Below are 15,301 nucleotides of genomic sequence, written 5' to 3'. Positions count from 1 at the left end.
ACATCAATGCGCGAGATTATGATACTGTGGCCTAAAAAAAAAATTCATATAACTCTAAGATAAGGCTTGTAGCATCGGTCTTTTGACATTGTTGCGTGTGTACTTACTTACACTGAGCTCGATGGACCGCGTGGCAGTCAGTTAGTCCAAATCCCGACCGGTTTCTCGCACAGCTACCAATGAATTTAATATGATAGCGACCCGTTTCTACTAGTACTCATGACATCTTACTCAAGAACTCGAAAATTACAGCGTAGATACACAGAGAGATAATACATTTCTGATTCACCTAAAAGCATAGAGCCTCCTCTTGATCTCCTCCAGTCTTGCGATTCTCTCTTGTAAGACACTCCTTCTCAATGCGATTTCCGGATCCTCTGTCAGCAGCTCCTTAGCCCGCTCGCTGGCATTCGACCCTCCCATATCCTTGATAAGACTCTCCGACAAGCGAGGTAGCAGAGTTTGATGTAGCTCATGCTCGATAGTAAGCGGAATATTATCAATAAATCGCTAGATATTGGTCATAGTCAGCAAAGGAAGGGATGGGTAAGGCAAGGACAGACCTTGTACGCCATCTCAAAGTATGCCCTGACCTTGGCCATTATGAGCAGCGCTTCTTCGTCTTCTGTTGCCTCGCGAACTGGAGCAAGCAGGGTTGGATTTGTATTGTAGTCCCAATGCCTATTAGGATTCGTATAGACATTAGTAAAATCGCTTGTACCACTTAGAGCGCTCCATCGAGTATTGTGGGACTTGAGTATAGACTGGTGACGTCTCCAATTTCACGGCCTTGCTGAGTATGACGAGCGCCTCGCTCTTGCAAATCTCCATCTGCTCCCGCACAAGTGCTCTGGGCAGTCGTAAGACTTCAGATTAAGCAGGCGAAATACACAAGCAACGAACCTAATGCGCGTCTCCAAGGGGCTTGAACTGTCCGAAACGTCGCGCAACCAAGTTCTCAATGTACATCGTCGACGTATCGTACACCGGCGTCGAAAGCACTGCATAGAAGGATCGGACCACTTCTTCGTAAAGAGCTCAATGAGCTTTCGCGTTGTTTCCAGCGGAACTTCACCAGGAAGTTCCCACGAAGTACAGCTGCAAAAGCTGGTTCAGCACAATAGAACCAGGAAAAATAGGTACTCACTCCTCAATCTCTCTCTTGACATCCTTGATATCCATTATGTACTCGGACGCGGCCATATGCACGTATGGGTTGTCCTTCCCCTCGAACTGTTCGTCCCGGATACACGGATCTAGATACCGAGTCTTATCCTCGAATGGCCGGAAGTTCGGGCACGTCCCGAGAATGTCGCGCTTGAACTGTTCGTACCTAGCACGGTTACGCTGTACGAAACTCTTGTGTCCTTCTTCGCCTTCGACGGCGGCTTTCACGTCAATGCAGAACTGATGGATGAGGACAACGATCTGGGACCATGCTTCGTCGGTAGGTGGGAGTGGAGGAAGGGCGTTGTACTCTGCTCTGTCGCTAGCAAGGAGATCATCAACACTTTGTTTCAGGGTCGGTATGCTGTACCACAAATAACAATGAGCCCAGGCACAGAGAAAGAATAAGGTCCATACTAATTCTCGATTAGCGCGACCAACAGACGACTGATATCGTGGACAAGCGCTGGTACGCCAAATCGGTTGCGGTCGGGATACTCCTTCCAAGGAGAGTTTTCCTCGAAATATCGTTTCGCCCTCGCTTGGGATTCTTCTCGAGAGATCTTGCGTTTACGCTCGTCGTCGTCGGGGAGGCGAACGCAGTAGTAGCCGTGCTTGAGCTTGTGCTTCTGATCTTGGCCGAGAATGATCTCTCTCCACTTTTGACGCGCACCAGAGGCGCCCACTGTGAGCATGTCCGGTTTGGTCAACACTCCTGTAGTAACAATTAGCGCCGGTAATAAGGCAGAGGGACAGATATCCATACCGATCGTGCGATCACCGTCGGGATCACGAGCCTTTGCGAGTTTCACAGCTGCTTGCATTTCGATATCATCTTATAGATGAAAGCGTGAGAAAGATACACCTGGCGTCGAGAAAAGAAAACTGACCTGACATCGGAATAGTTATGAGGACAATCGTATTCTCAGATTCTTCGATATAGGAAACCACCAGATCGTGAACGAGCTTGATAGTCTCTTCTTCGGCATTGTGTATAATTCCTGCAAAGGCAACCGTTAGTATACGAACGCAAAGATAAAAGCATCTTACCTGGCAGATCCACGAAAGACAAATCCGTCAGGTCGGGATCTCTCAGTTCCACTTGGACGATATTCTTGGAGAACGGTAGCGTCTGCGAGTCAATTTTAGCAAGATTGCGTAGGTCCTCGGTGTTCATGTTGATAAAATCCTCCTTGGGACGATGACGGCAGAGTATTGCAGCTTGTGCTCGCCTGATCCAGAGTTCGACCGTATCCTTGTTCGTAATAACCCCCCCAAATTGTGCCTTCTCCGGGATGGCGAGTTCGCTACCGTCTGCCGCGTACTTCAAGTGGAGGTATATCGTGCACGACCAGGTGGAGGATGAGCTGAGCATCGTGCATTCCATGGGACACCTTGCAAAGGAGTGAGATCATGCGAGAAAGACTCGAGAAGCAATTACCTAGTACAAGTCCCACTGTCGCGGGGTACATTGATCTGGGTGATAATGAGAAAACGTGGCAGACAAGTGAAGGACGTAAGCATACTCCGGAGACGGCTTCTACCAGGGAGCTCTTTCCGGCTGTTCATAGACATAAGTCAGTATGACTTTCCTATCGATAATCAAGGAATAACGTGCAGGATTGTCCACCGATAACTATGATCTTTGGCAACGTCGGGAACAGCCTATCTGCACTGCATCGTGATAGATGAGTATGCAAGCACAGGTCGGAAGGAGGTAACGAATACAAACCCTAGGGCTTGAAGAGCGCGATACAACTCCATAACCTCCCGACATCTTCGAGCATATTCCGTCTGGTTGATAGGGACAACAGTGCTATCCGGCTCTGGCTCTGGCGGCGGAGAGTCTGTTCGGGGAAGAGTGTTTGTGCTGCCATTCATAGCGCTGGTCCCGTTAGTGGTGCCTCGACGTGTAGGCCGTCTCCCAAAGAGCGACATCTCGTAGTGGTGGTTGGAGGCAGCATGCTGAAGGGTTTTTATGTCCAGCGTGATGACCACGATGCGCGGCGCTTATTTTGCCTTCCTAAAGTTATCCGCAACGAGGCTTCGTATAGCGCCTACCATGCAGTAATGGAACGCGTTGCAGTCCATCGGTCATTCAATTTAGACAAAATGGCGTGTTGGTCGCACAGGCGAAGACGCTTGTGTACATGGTAGAAGCGTTCACCTGGAAAAATAACACGATAAGCGATACTATAATTACAAACGGCGAAGAGAAAGTCTCACAAAGAATTGAGAACCCAATATCATAAAGCCCAGAAAGCCGGGTTTTTTGAATCAGGTTTTGTTGCGGAGTCATTGGAAAAGAAAATACAGTCGGTATGCACTATGGATAGAGAGCTTGATCCTAGCAATGCTTCGGGCCAAAAATCAAAACTAACAAATCGAGGTCGTAATATTCATGCATAAGTACGTATTCGGACCTCCAAGCGTGCCTCAGAGTGTACTCCGTTCGTCTTCGGAACACGGCAGGTTCCCTCCTTTGAGGGAGGCACCAATTCCTGTGCACGGCTATGATGCGCCGACGCTGGCCATCGGTTAGCTAGCTGTAGCCTCGAACTGGTGGTTTACGATGAAACACCCTTCGTAGGCAAAGTCGTCTACCCTTGACGCATGGGTGTGTGCGTTTGGTAACGAACAAAGGATTTTTTTTGACTAAGATGCAATGAGGTAATTTCTTTTCAGCATCGATGCGTCTTGTCGTCGTAGCTGTTACCCATTATGAACCCTCGTGGAGGTGTGTGTACACTTCAACTCATTCTCATTGCTTACCTTACGTTTTTGATTCGCAACAAGCGCTTTCAAGTGCCATCATTCCCTCGGACTATACCTCGGAGTGTGGGTGTCACATTCCGGAAGTTGTATGAAAGTGGGGGGCCGTCGCAAGCGTGGCAAGATCGAGTCTTCAAGTGTTTTTGTGAAAAAAATGTCTAGTGGATTATATTACTTAGGATTATCAGTAGATATTGACACTAAGAAACATACTACGAGGCAACAGGAGTTCCAGAGGTCGCTTTGTGAGGCAGAAAGGTGCATGCCAATGAGCCAGAATAGGCCAGGGCAGCGGCATAACAGGTCATAGGAATAGAGGAGGAAGTACGAGCCTGAGACGAGGCATACAGGGTCTGAGAGGGTCCTCAAAGTTAAGGCGAAAGCAAGGGCGTTCAAGTTCCTTTGCGAAGTGGAGTAGCATCTACCCAAGGGGTGGAATAGGTCAGGGTAGTAGCGAGATGTGGCACAGACAGTGAGATGTAAAGGACACAAAAGAGCTCTGGAGGTGACTGCGGCAGTGAAGGAATAGCTTCGTGGGGAGGGGAGGGCCTTGCTCGTGAGCCGGCATGGCTTGGGGTAACGTCGGGCATAGTTGTTCATAGCGAGGAGGGAAAACAAGCACCTAGATCACTCAATGAGCGAGCAGGTGCAGAAGAAGCATGAAAAGACTCACCCCAAGCCTCCCACCCACGATATCGGCGACGTCGAACCAACTCCTCCAAAATATCTCCATCTGATGCGTCGCAATTACACAGATACAAATGAGGGTGGCACTGTGAAGGTGCGCTATGAGACTGTACCTCAGATGGTGCATTGGTTGGGTGGTTTGAGTGATAAGCGAGAAAGAGAAACACAGGACGATGCGCAACTGAAAATGTCGCATGCGTAGAGGTGGCCGAAGATTCTATAGAAGCTGGGAATAGTGACCGGTGTAGATGATGGTAGGGTCTTGCTCATGTTCAGAGGTCGAACGAGTGCAGTTGAGTCGAAGAAATGCATAGGGCGCTCAGGTAGGAGCGTCGAAGCAGCTGAGAACACTGGGGCCCTGTTGAGGCTCCCGCAAGGTTTCGGTAAAGAGGCATTATGCGTCGAGAAAACATCAGGGGAGTAGACGCAGCGTCGATGCAGGAGAAGGTTAGGGTTCAAACGTTCAAGGGCAACAAATGAAGTCGAGCATCAAGGACCCAAACGTGGACGAAAACAGAAAGACGCGTAAGCGAGATGACAAAGAACATAGATACCAAAAGGGGGTATCCTCGGAAAACCACCAAACGGCACAGCCACCAAAATTTGGGGTTCAGTTTTTGCCAAAGACCGAATCACTGCTGGGGTGTGCCGGTCTTTTGACCCGAAAACCAGCATGCAAAAACCGGTACTGTTTTGGACGTGTCTTTGGCCCAGAAGATTTGATGCGAAAAGACCATGACAAATATAGCGCACTTTGTACTTAATTTTTTGTATCTGTATTTCAACCGAAAAAGAGCAAATGGAAAACATGCGGTCTTTGGACAGATCTTCGATCCAGTGGTCTTTGGAAACCAAAACCTCCGATCTGATTACTGGTTTTTGGTTCGGTCTCTTTTGATCGGTTTTTGTATTGGTCTTTGGATCACTTCCTTTGTTCTTTCCTTTGTTCCTCTGGTCTTTTTGCCCAAAAGACCGGTTCCAAAGACCAAACCAAAGACCAGTAATCAGATCGGAGGTTTTTGGTTTCCAAAGACCACTGGATCGAAGATCTGTCCAAAGACCGCATGTTTTCCATTTGCTCTTTTTCGGTTGAAATACAGATACAAAACATTAAGTACAAAGTGCGCTATATTTGTCATGGTCTTTTTGCACCAAATCTTCTGGGCCAAAGACACATCCAAAATAGTACCGGTTTTTGCATGCTGGTTTTCGGGTCAAAAGACCGGCACACCCCAGCAGTGAATCCTGTATACACAGGACTCGGAATCTACATCTTGATGATATGCCATTCAAAAGAGTCAACATTGGCTCGGCGATCGGCAGCTAGGTTGGTATAGTGAAGAATCATTAATCAAGGGTCAGAAAGATGCCAATGGTGGAAAGAACGACAGAACGGTCAATCGGCCGCGATCGATTTTAATTTCAACTTGATCGGGCAAGAAACCCCCCCCCCCCCCCTGTTACCATGCGACTACTTACTGTGACCTGCACTCATACCTGAGAACTCGAGATCTAGTAGTACAAAAAATATTGCAGTAGCACAAACCAGGGCTCATCACAGTTCGTTTACCGCCATAGGCCTTCCGGAAATGAGTATTAAAAACTCACACTATATAAAACACGCTCGAGGCTGAACTCCGTAACTACCGACATCATGGAACCACATTTTGAAGTACTGTCGTACTTCGAAAAGTGTGCCTCTGTAGGCTCATGAGGCAGGAAAATGTCACAGCATAAAAACAATCCATTTAGTATCCATTACAGTGCAGATCGTTCGCTCAACCATAGAAGTTACTTTAGCCAATCTGCTGCAAATAGGGCTGTCCGTGATCAAGCACATCGCAAGCACCCGGAGTGATGTGCACTGTATAATTTATAATAAGCAACGTACTTGATTCAAGTGTAAGTGCACACCTCCGCGTTCACCCAAGCAAAAATGAGCTATATTTTCTTCCAGGAAGGGTACATTGGTGACACGAATTTCCGCGAACTAGTTCACAACTTCAGAAGAGAACAGAAATATGGACGAAGGAAGCATACATCTACATTATCCTGTAGGACGAATCCTGGGGCCTGAGGACCTTGGTTCTGTAATATATTCATCAGTATCATGTACAACACAATTCACGTGGGAAGTATACATTAATGAAATTACCCCAAGAAGCCCCAGATCCTATGGATTCTCGTCAGATGAGAAAAATACTTATTAGCAGACAACAGAAAGCCCCACCGGTGTTGTCTCTAGTAAGAATGCATCTCGTAACTGCATTCGCGCCTCCGGCGTTGGAATTAGCCCAAGGCCACTCATCGCACTGATAGCCAGCATCATGGCCAACCTGAAGGTGTGGTTATTATGTAATGCATTGAAAAAATTCGAAGAGACCTCATACCCGAGTGCTGCACCGGTTCGGATCGACGTTTCCGCAACTGTTGCTGGCACGATTCTGGTTCGCGGCAGGTCGGTTCGGTGTCACAGCACGGGGACCATTGTTACCTAGTCGAAATATATCATTTTCTCCATAGTAAGAGACGTTCGGGACGCACAATACCAGGAGTAGCCTTTCGCATAGTCACTGATTGTCAGGAGGATAGTGATGCTAAATTATAGGAGACGCTCACATATATTCTCGGCAGATTGAGGGTAATCATCGTAGTCGATCTCGAAGATGGGAAGATCACGCTTTACGCCTGCGGGCCACGAACCGTTATAACCAGTGGATGGCTCCACAGGCAGCGCTTTCGCTGCTATAAGAGAAAGACAGAGAGTGATGAAGATGCTACTGAGCATAGGAAGCTAGAGACAAGCACGTCTGAAGCTTGAGGCAGGTAGAGAACCACAAATATATAGGTTTCCGGTGACCAGGGTAAATCGATTATCGGAGAATAGTACATGCGTTACCTATGGAGCATTCCACAAATTCCAACGGATCATGACTCGAAAGTGTAAAGCCATCCTTCGAAACGACTATCTCATCTATCCGCAATCTGCCGAGAACATTTGCGAGTATTCTTCCTTTCTGTCGCACGCTCTAAGGTCGCTAATGTATTGTTTGCTACGACTGGACAGGTTATTCCCGTTTCGTGGCGCCGAACCGAAACACTGCAAGCCACAATCGCAGGTCAAATAGTTGCGGTCGTTCCAGTCCAAACCGTTGTAGCATTCGAGTAGGTTCAGTAACAATGGTCATATTGCCGGATACCAATGCGATGAATGGCCCTGGGCGAAGTCTCATGCCGACGGTGCCAATGCTGTCACGAGATGTATACCTGGTGCTGGCAATGGTGGTGCGTTTACCACTCGCGAGGTAATAGGTTCTGTGTTCTGATCCTAATACTGTTCTATCAGGATCTGGTTTAGTTTGGGGAAATTTTATTAATGTAGGTTCTCGCTCCATCGACGTCATCCCTGATACCATTTCCTTCTACGAATAACAGAACAAGGGACCGCAGGCACCGGGATACCGTTTGAACGATCTTGTGGATGTACGCATTCCAGTCCTCCTGTTCTGTACCCCCCTTACTGATTCGTCACGTAGTATGCAGAAAGTCGCGTCGTAAGGATTCCAAATAGCGCTTATTTTTGCATGGGGGAGCTTGGATGTGAGTATAATTTTAGGTCTTTGTATGGTCAATTACTCGCTATCACGGCTACAGCAGACCAAATCACTAATGCAATGTGCACTGAGGGCGACCATGGTCAACCTTATTTGCAGCGAATTGGTTATAAAACATGGCATTTCTCTAGTTTTCCACTGATCCATCAGAGGATGAGGCAAGCCACTAGCATCGAAGCCCAATATTTTTGTTTGATTGCAATGGCACGGGTATTGTATTACAGAAAGCGGCTTTTCTTCTAACTGAAATAGTGTTCGCTTCGTTTCCAGCGGGGGTATACCAGATCCTCATTGTGTAAAATCCTTTTTGAAATGCCTTTCGAGATCGCGTTCGTTTGGTTGTCGCATTTGACCTCAATCTTCCAGGTCCGACATTTAATGTGATTACTAGTGCAACTTCATTGCCCCACGCTATTTCTGGATCTTAGCTCAGCTGAGAGTTTGCCACCGCCGCATCCCAGTGATGGTCGTGATTTGTCCTGGCTCTATTTCCTTTGGATCCCGTTTGTTCGAGCATATGTTATTGAAAATCGTCGCTGCTCGTCTTCGCTAGACATTTATCTCAAGTTCTGCTCTAATCCAACGAGATCGAGAGTGCACCACACCGTTCGCAGTTGGTCTGCGGATCGCGAGCTGCGATCACATGATAGCACTAGGAAATTAATTCTTGATTCTTTTCAATCGCAACTTGAATGAGGCTTCCTTTCCTTCTTACACGCAATTAGAATTTATTAAGTACGTACCTTCTGATATTAAGGCAATGCCAGTGGATTGAATGCATGGAAGCCACACCGCTAGCGCGATGGCTCCACCCTTAATCTCCATTCTATCATCACTACTCACTCATTTTTTCTTGAAGTGGAATCAAATCACGTCGAATGGTGTCCGAATAGCTCGTCATCGTCGTGGTGTACTTCATGATGACATAAGTGGAGCCCCCATATTCTATAATTACGATCAGAGCGAATGGCCTGTGACCTGTGACCCTTTTGGACCTCACCGAATGAACAAATGCGGGGTCTGGGACCGTGACATTCGTAAAAAAAAAATCCGAATAATATCCCCAATAAAGTTTAAGCTTTCCACCAATTTCTTATCATAAAAGGATCAGCATCCACTGAAAACGGCACAAAAAAGCACTTGCCGCAAAATTTACCCAATTTTATGTGATAATGACCCGATTTTGGCATTTTTATTCATTTGGAATCCCGGAAATGAATGAATGAGTCTTGTTTAGAGTACCTGAGGCCCTTCAGCTTCAGGACCCATGTGTACAATCTTGTGACTACGTGGCACTGTGGAATCCAGGAACCTATCCGAATGAAGCTGTGACTGACCCTTCTTTTACGAATACGAATGAGGCCTCCGGATGTGCACTGGCTGGGGTGATCTGAGACAAAGTAAGTTTAGGGCGTCAACAAAAATTTCCCAGCTCAGGCTGGCGATAGATAATGGCGCAGAGTACTGAAGGAGTCCCTTATCAATTGCTGTTCATAGGAAAGCGGTGATATTTTTCTGGGATAATACAGTGAAGATCCAGGTAAGAAAAGGTGTGACGGCGTGCTAGACCTTGCTCAACAAAGGATAACGACACATACTCAGGACTTCTAGTGTTTTTCAGTAGTTGTGCGTATATTACCCAATCACTTTTGTGTTGGTCTAGGAAGCGACAAACAAACCTGAGAGGTACGATTTTGAAATTCGGTCGATTTCCTTTTCTGCTTCGTACCACCATCAGCCCCGCCAACGCCAACGTCAATATGTTCGTATTTCGTCCAGCTCGCTGCGTCACCTATAGTATTGTACATTCTAGACGGCCGAAGGTCCTGGGGGGAAAGACTTGGCATATATGCAACTTCTAGGACTTTGCCGGTCACGAACCCGCCGATGACGACAACGACCACGATGATGGCAGACTCACGCGACAATGATACTGGACGACCGCAGAATGGTGGAAAATATATAGTTCGAGGTCCTGGGGAGAAAAATATGAGGCGCAGGCACGTTTTGGATTTTATGATTGCGCTCGCCGTCGCTAATTGTCGCACGCCCAGGTTCTGCTCCCTTTGAACCGACGTTACTCGCGTGGGTAGCTCGCAAGAGAAGTACAAATAGCGCTGAAGAAACTTTGTGAAGTTTCAAGGACACTCGTTGCCGCGAAAAATGCTTTGATTTCTCAAGGTACGTTCTTTGGCTCTCTCATTGTGTGCGCGACGTTGCTCAACGCCATCCCTAGGGCTCCTAGACATTGACATCGTCATATCTATGTGTTCAAAATCCTGTCAAGTAATTAAGTATACAGCATTTATTCGCTATCAGGGTACGGAATCGTGGATCTCTTGGCCGATAAAATCTGAGTGCGTTCAACTGTTTGGAAGTTCCTCAATTCAGTTTCTAGATCACAGCATCAACAAGGCGGGCTCATTGGAGAGCAGTTGACGTGTTGTCAAACGGCATTGGGACTTTCAAATTCAATGAGGCAGTCGGCTGCCTTTTCTTTACCTACCACTACCATCGCAATCCACAAACGACACGACTATTCGTCATTTGACAGCGATCTATATCCTACAGCTGATCCTCGCACTTCGCCACGCCTTCCCGAACCTGTACCAAATCAAGAAACAACAGCTGAAATATCAGCGTACGAGCAAGAAACCGTGGAGAGCCAAGTTTCTGGCCTGAAGTGGAAGACCAGTAAGCAGCAGCGCCTTCTTCATATATTCAAATTCTCATCTCTTTAATAGCTGCGATGAAACATAGCCCTCACCAAGAGAACAAGGACACCGCTGGTAAGCATACAGGTCTATCTCAATACCATTTTCAACCAACCGCCTTTTTTTATTTCAGAAGAGGAAGGCCGAACGCCTTCCCTGTTGGCTGTTATAGACATAGTTGGAACCAGGCAGTTCTAGCAACGCGTGAGTCTCTTCTCCCTCCCTGACACATCCCGCTGATCTCCTCTTCTTCGCTACTCCACTTCAATCGTCCGTATACCTTCCTCAGTCCCTCACTTTCGAGTACGTGGCCCCGCACGGACCCTTTACCGCCCTCCCTGTCAACTACATGCTTTTCATCGGGTGCGCCCTTGCTCCTCCAGAGTTTGCCCTTGGCATCGGCGTCCGTGACATGCATGACGGATACGACTTGGCTCACCGTCTCGCGCCGAATGAGCCTCCAGCGTACTCCTCGCTGCCCTCATCCATCGTCTCAGGGAACGTACGAAACTGAATGTTCAGGCGACACCAGTTCGTTCGGGGGAGTTTGGATTTGTCTTTGATATCGCGATGTCCTGGGATGACGAGTTCACCGGGACACCGGCCCAATGTGATACGGTGAATGCAATGCTCCGCGAGATCAATTGGAGGTGATACTTATATCAAATGGTATATTATGGAGACCTGGGCGGATAAGTGGCACGAAGAGTACAATAGACCCGTATTGGATCGCGACGTATAGTTTCTTTACCACGTATTTAATTCAAGTGCCTTGGCTGTTTGTTCCTTATACGTATGTATGTAGCCAGTCACACAAGCTGTGTGGTCGATGGATGAGAAATACTGTACATGCATGTAGGGAGGAAACTAGTACATGAGCATGATGGCCCGGATCTTTTTCCGTTAGGAAACAAGCCCCGATTTTGGCGCGACGAAAATAAAATTTGGATACTCTTGATGCAAATATGTTCAAAATTGAAGTGTTTTGGACCCAGTTTCCTGGTCGTCGCACCGTAGACCAGCAAATCAGCCAGCCCTTCGTGATGCGTGATAAAGCAGAAATTAGGAAATGAAATTCGCTGTTGTGTGAGAGACACGAGAGTCCTTTAGCAAAGCCATATCTCGCGTATTCGACTCGTTCTCTCATCACTCACTCTTTTGAGCTTTGGCTTTTCCAAAGATCGTTGTTCCTTCATGATCAACAAAATGTGACCGAACTCGTCGCGTTTTCTCGCCCCACCACACATTTCAAGAACTTTCGTCTTCGCGCGCCGCGCACTCTTCCCGAGTAGTCTTTTTCTTGAACTGACTACTCTGGCCAACACGACCTCTGGCTTGTCCAGCTTACGGACACTTACTCGACTTTTCTCCAGGTCTTCCCCGTATCAACGCCATGCTATTCTTTTCATAAGCTGGAGTACAGATAACTACCATCAACAAGGAGCCTAGCGATGTGGTGATCAAAATCATGGAAGATTCCGCGACGGATCACCCGCCTCCCCTTGGCTTTGTTGCTAGAATCGTTTCAAATATCTCTCCAGACCCTTCTCGATAGCCGGGATGAGATATACGACGAGCCGAAGCTAGTCTATGTCGTCGGGTTGATGTAGATAATTCAGCAATGTTTTGTTGACTCGGAATGCATTCCAGACCCTCGGTAAAAAGGTACAAGGACTGTGTTTTTCTTAATATTATGTACAGTTATTATTTTTTGCTATTACATTGTGAACGAGAAGAAGGCAAGGAACCACGGCAATAGATCGACCGCGAACACCCGGTCCCTGAGTGGGAAAAGTAGGCAAAACGAGATCACGTGCGTTCGCCACGTCGTCCCTGCAAGTGGCGCCCATGTCGGGAACGATTCTCAGTGTCTGCAGGCTCAGAGTACCCTCAATGCTTCGCGCCCTATATGATGGTCCGTTGAAACCCCACTAACAGGTTACGATATATCTGGGAAAGGGATGCCCGTTAGACGCGCTCCTCGCCTTAGCTCGTCATTTTACCTGTACTTACACGTTCAGGTGCGACCTGAGGACCCAGGCATAACTTCGCGGTACCGGCCTCTCTTTCTCGCTTCCGCACACTTCGGAATGGCTTTTTACCTATGAGATCTGTCAGTTCGGACTATTCCATGAAAGAATAAGGGGTCAGTTGGCCGGGTTCCCAATTGATTGCGTGTGAAGAGAATCGACGAAGGATCTGGGGTCGAAGCTGTTTTCCGGTTGTATTCATAGTGGCACAAAGACATATATTCCTTGCCACCCTTGACTACGCTGGTAGGGGGACTCGTTGTTTTTTTCTCGTTACTAAACAGAAGATGTCAACGTTCAACCCTAGAAATTCTCCCTGCGCCCTTATCGATGCAGCCGTCCTCCTGGCTCTTGGAATATGCATCAATCTGATACAGATACATGCGGGATAGGACGTTGTCTAGTCCAATATCCCCGGTAATTTTTGTTTCATCATTGGCTTTCACTCGACCTAACCCCGAAATTGCAGGCCCTAATGGTAAATTAAGGTTTACCAACTTACTTTGTCTCCCGGATTCAGATTGATTCTACTTCAGACCCTTGTTCTGAATGTTGTGATGGCTCCGCGCGGTCGCCAGATCCATCTTAGGTCGAAGCACGCCTCGGACGAAAAATAAACGTCACATATGATTTTTCTAGGGTTACTTTGCTCTTATTTTCGATATCCCTCGCTTCACAGGTCTATTTCGGATTGCACTACTCTTGTATTTCCCGCCCCCTCCGAGTTCTCGATCACTTTCTAGGAAAATTAATGGCCTGGCCCGTTACCAGAGGTGGTAGTAACTACTCTCTGTTCCACCGGGTTTGAAAAAAAGGCTCTCATTACACACTTCAACAAATTCTAACCCTGATGGCTTTTCAGAGGCCCAAATTAGGACATCCTCTGCACATTTAAGCCCTTGTCTCTGCGCGAACAAAGACATTCTTCGACTTGCTTGTGTACTCCCAGCTTCCTGCTCTGCGTTTATCATGGTTGTGAGTATACTTCATTCCTTGCATGAATTTTCTGAGTGCTCACCAGTCTTTACGCGTCAGGCCGTCGCTACTGAATTACGCCCCTTCCCGTGCCCGAAGTGCAACTTATCTTTCACTAAGCACCATGACTTGAAACGTCATAGAGTGCTGCACTTGTCGAAGGAGGCGCGAGAGGCTGCGTACGTTTCCTCCGCTAGCCTTCCTTCGCAATCACTGATTCTCCTCCGGCAGTAAATATCCTTGCAAATTCGCTGACTGCAAGCATAAGACTCTACAGCTGTCGAACCTGAAGATCCATATGAATAAAGTCCAGTGAGTTCCTTTCAATCAACGTCCCTGTCATCAACTTAAAATCATTATTTAGTTATAATAAGAAAAATAAAAAGTGTCCCGATCCTGCCTGCAACTACCGAACGGCAGACTCCTCGGAACTTACGCGACACAGGATAGACATCCACAAGTACGTTCCGCCGTACCGTCTCCCACGACAAAAGCCTGTCCCTCGCGACGATAGCATGTTCGACGACGACTCCACCCACGAGGACAAGGACAAGGACGCAAAAGACGACGTCGACATGGAATCGGCGGATTTAGCTCACCAGCCTCCTTCCATGACTTCAAGTAGTAGCGCCGGCTCCAGCATGGCGCTTGACACTCCGCCACCCAGTCACCACAACGCCAACGTTGATTTCGACATCGACGTGCCCGTCACCGTCTTTCCTCTCCCCCCACCGTCTCCCGTCTCCATGGGTAGCCGTCACTCGATGTCCTACACACCTCCACCCCACATCATCGCATCATCGGCTCCTGTCTGCTTCTCGTCCCCTCCACGAAAATTCGACTCGGACATGCCTTCACCCGCTCGTTCCAGCCCCTGTCGATCAATGATCTACACTCCTTCGGCCATGGATGCGGTTCAAGCAGACGATATCTATCTCCCATTACCCCCACGCAGCCCCAGTCTTCGTCCTTCTATGACTAGTACTCTGCGGCTCGGTCTTCCCGCAGAGCTGTTCATTACTGGCCCAAGTGACTGTCAGCTCCGTCCAATTATGTGCGATGATGAGTTAGATCCCACTCCGAGATCTCGAGGATGCATAATCTGGTAAAGATGTCGGTGTTTGTAACTGACGATTGCGGACTTTCTTTCTCTTTTTTTCTTGTCTCCCTCAAATACACGGTCTTTTTTTGCTATATCTTGTACGCTCTTTACCCACTGCGATGTTTTCTTGGTACAATTGCTCTCGAATTACAGATCACTGTTTTCTAGTCATGCTATTACTTACCTTGTCCTTGTGTATCTATTTATCTATCCGCTGTTATGTCTGGAACAATACATGCG

At 47.6% G+C, this 15,301-nt stretch overlaps 5 protein-coding genes across 5 annotated transcripts; 3 read left to right on the top strand and 2 right to left on the bottom strand.

Annotated features, from left to right (window-relative positions):
• Positions 1 to 285: 285 nt before the first annotated feature.
• Positions 286 to 3,105, bottom strand: EV420DRAFT_1650873 (P-loop containing nucleoside triphosphate hydrolase protein; the record flags this gene model as incomplete). Its single annotated transcript, XM_060478510.1, has 13 exons — positions 286 to 510; positions 564 to 681; positions 722 to 850; positions 904 to 1,098; positions 1,148 to 1,531; positions 1,585 to 1,882; positions 1,934 to 2,002; positions 2,058 to 2,168; positions 2,218 to 2,561; positions 2,609 to 2,643; positions 2,694 to 2,728; positions 2,798 to 2,841; positions 2,900 to 3,105. 13 exons carry the CDS (start codon positions 3,103 to 3,105, stop codon positions 286 to 288), a joined length of 2,193 nt encoding a protein of 730 aa, XP_060323303.1.
• Positions 3,106 to 6,113: 3,008 nt separating this feature from the next.
• On the bottom strand, positions 6,114 to 7,555 carry EV420DRAFT_1769434 (endo-exonuclease). Its single transcript, XM_060481030.1, has 8 exons — positions 7,246 to 7,555; positions 7,171 to 7,185; positions 7,017 to 7,120; positions 6,857 to 6,962; positions 6,768 to 6,799; positions 6,667 to 6,714; positions 6,541 to 6,616; positions 6,114 to 6,490 (listed from the first exon to the last, which is right to left on the bottom strand). The coding sequence occupies exons 1-8, from the start codon at positions 7,412 to 7,414 to the stop codon at positions 6,423 to 6,425; spliced, it is 618 nt and encodes a 205-aa protein (XP_060323302.1). The 5' UTR covers positions 7,415 to 7,555; the 3' UTR covers positions 6,114 to 6,422.
• Positions 7,551 to 8,109, top strand: EV420DRAFT_1583623 (uncharacterized protein). Its single transcript, XM_060474741.1, has 4 exons — positions 7,551 to 7,626; positions 7,694 to 7,911; positions 7,973 to 8,004; positions 8,062 to 8,109. The coding sequence occupies exons 1-3, from the start codon at positions 7,557 to 7,559 to the stop codon at positions 7,982 to 7,984; spliced, it is 300 nt and encodes a 99-aa protein (XP_060323301.1). The 5' UTR covers positions 7,551 to 7,556; the 3' UTR covers positions 7,985 to 8,004; positions 8,062 to 8,109.
• A 2,431-nt stretch (positions 8,110 to 10,540) lies between these two features.
• On the top strand, positions 10,541 to 11,553 carry EV420DRAFT_1171020 (uncharacterized protein). The gene is made up of 3 exons (XM_060466196.1): positions 10,541 to 10,934; positions 10,985 to 11,158; positions 11,244 to 11,553. The coding sequence occupies exons 1-3, from the start codon at positions 10,715 to 10,717 to the stop codon at positions 11,363 to 11,365; spliced, it is 516 nt and encodes a 171-aa protein (XP_060323300.1). The 5' UTR covers positions 10,541 to 10,714; the 3' UTR covers positions 11,366 to 11,553.
• Positions 11,554 to 13,467: 1,914 nt separating this feature from the next.
• On the top strand, positions 13,468 to 15,301 carry EV420DRAFT_1583616 (uncharacterized protein). The gene is made up of 4 exons (XM_060474740.1): positions 13,468 to 13,959; positions 14,020 to 14,138; positions 14,191 to 14,271; positions 14,324 to 15,301. Exons 1-4 carry the CDS (start codon positions 13,954 to 13,956, stop codon positions 15,066 to 15,068), a joined length of 951 nt encoding a protein of 316 aa, XP_060323299.1. The 5' UTR covers positions 13,468 to 13,953; the 3' UTR covers positions 15,069 to 15,301.

This window comes from Desarmillaria tabescens (genome assembly GCF_030435595.1).
Source record: "Desarmillaria tabescens strain CCBAS 213 chromosome Unknown EV420scaffold_84, whole genome shotgun sequence".
NCBI classification, from domain to species: Eukaryota; Fungi; Basidiomycota; class Agaricomycetes; order Agaricales; family Physalacriaceae; genus Desarmillaria; species Desarmillaria tabescens.
This window is presented reverse-complemented; position numbering and strand designations above follow the sequence as displayed.

What these genes read in the sequence shown, in the direction of transcription:
- EV420DRAFT_1583616 (XM_060474740.1), top strand. An exon ending in AAGGAGGCGCGAGAGGCTGC is followed by an intron (nt 14,139 to 14,190) that starts GTACGTTTCCTC and finishes CTCCTCCGGCAG; the next exon opens with TAAATATCCTTGCAAATTCG. An exon ending in ATCCATATGAATAAAGTCCA is followed by an intron (nt 14,272 to 14,323) that starts GTGAGTTCCTTT and finishes ATCATTATTTAG; the next exon opens with TTATAATAAGAAAAATAAAA.
- EV420DRAFT_1583623 (XM_060474741.1), top strand. Translation starts at nt 7,557, where the DNA reads ATGACTCGAAAGTGTAAAGCCATCCTTCGAAACGACTATCTCATCTAT. An exon ending in GCAATCTGCCGAGAACATTT is followed by an intron (nt 7,627 to 7,693) that starts GCGAGTATTCTT and finishes ACGACTGGACAG; the next exon opens with GTTATTCCCGTTTCGTGGCG.
- EV420DRAFT_1769434 (XM_060481030.1), bottom strand. Translation starts at nt 7,414, where the DNA reads ATGCTCAGTAGCATCTTCATCACTCTCTGTCTTTCTCTTATAGCAGCG. An exon ending in TCTTACTAGAGACAACACCG is followed by an intron (nt 6,800 to 6,856) that starts GTGGGGCTTTCT and finishes GAGAATCCATAG; the next exon opens with GATCTGGGGCTTCTTGGGGT. An exon ending in CTTGGGGTAATTTCATTAAT is followed by an intron (nt 6,715 to 6,767) that starts GTATACTTCCCA and finishes AATATATTACAG; the next exon opens with AACCAAGGTCCTCAGGCCCC.
- EV420DRAFT_1171020 (XM_060466196.1), top strand. Translation starts at nt 10,715, where the DNA reads ATGAGGCAGTCGGCTGCCTTTTCTTTACCTACCACTACCATCGCAATC. An exon ending in TGGCCTGAAGTGGAAGACCA is followed by an intron (nt 10,935 to 10,984) that starts GTAAGCAGCAGC and finishes TCTCTTTAATAG; the next exon opens with CTGCGATGAAACATAGCCCT. An exon ending in CCAGGCAGTTCTAGCAACGC is followed by an intron (nt 11,159 to 11,243) that starts GTGAGTCTCTTC and finishes TACCTTCCTCAG; the next exon opens with TCCCTCACTTTCGAGTACGT.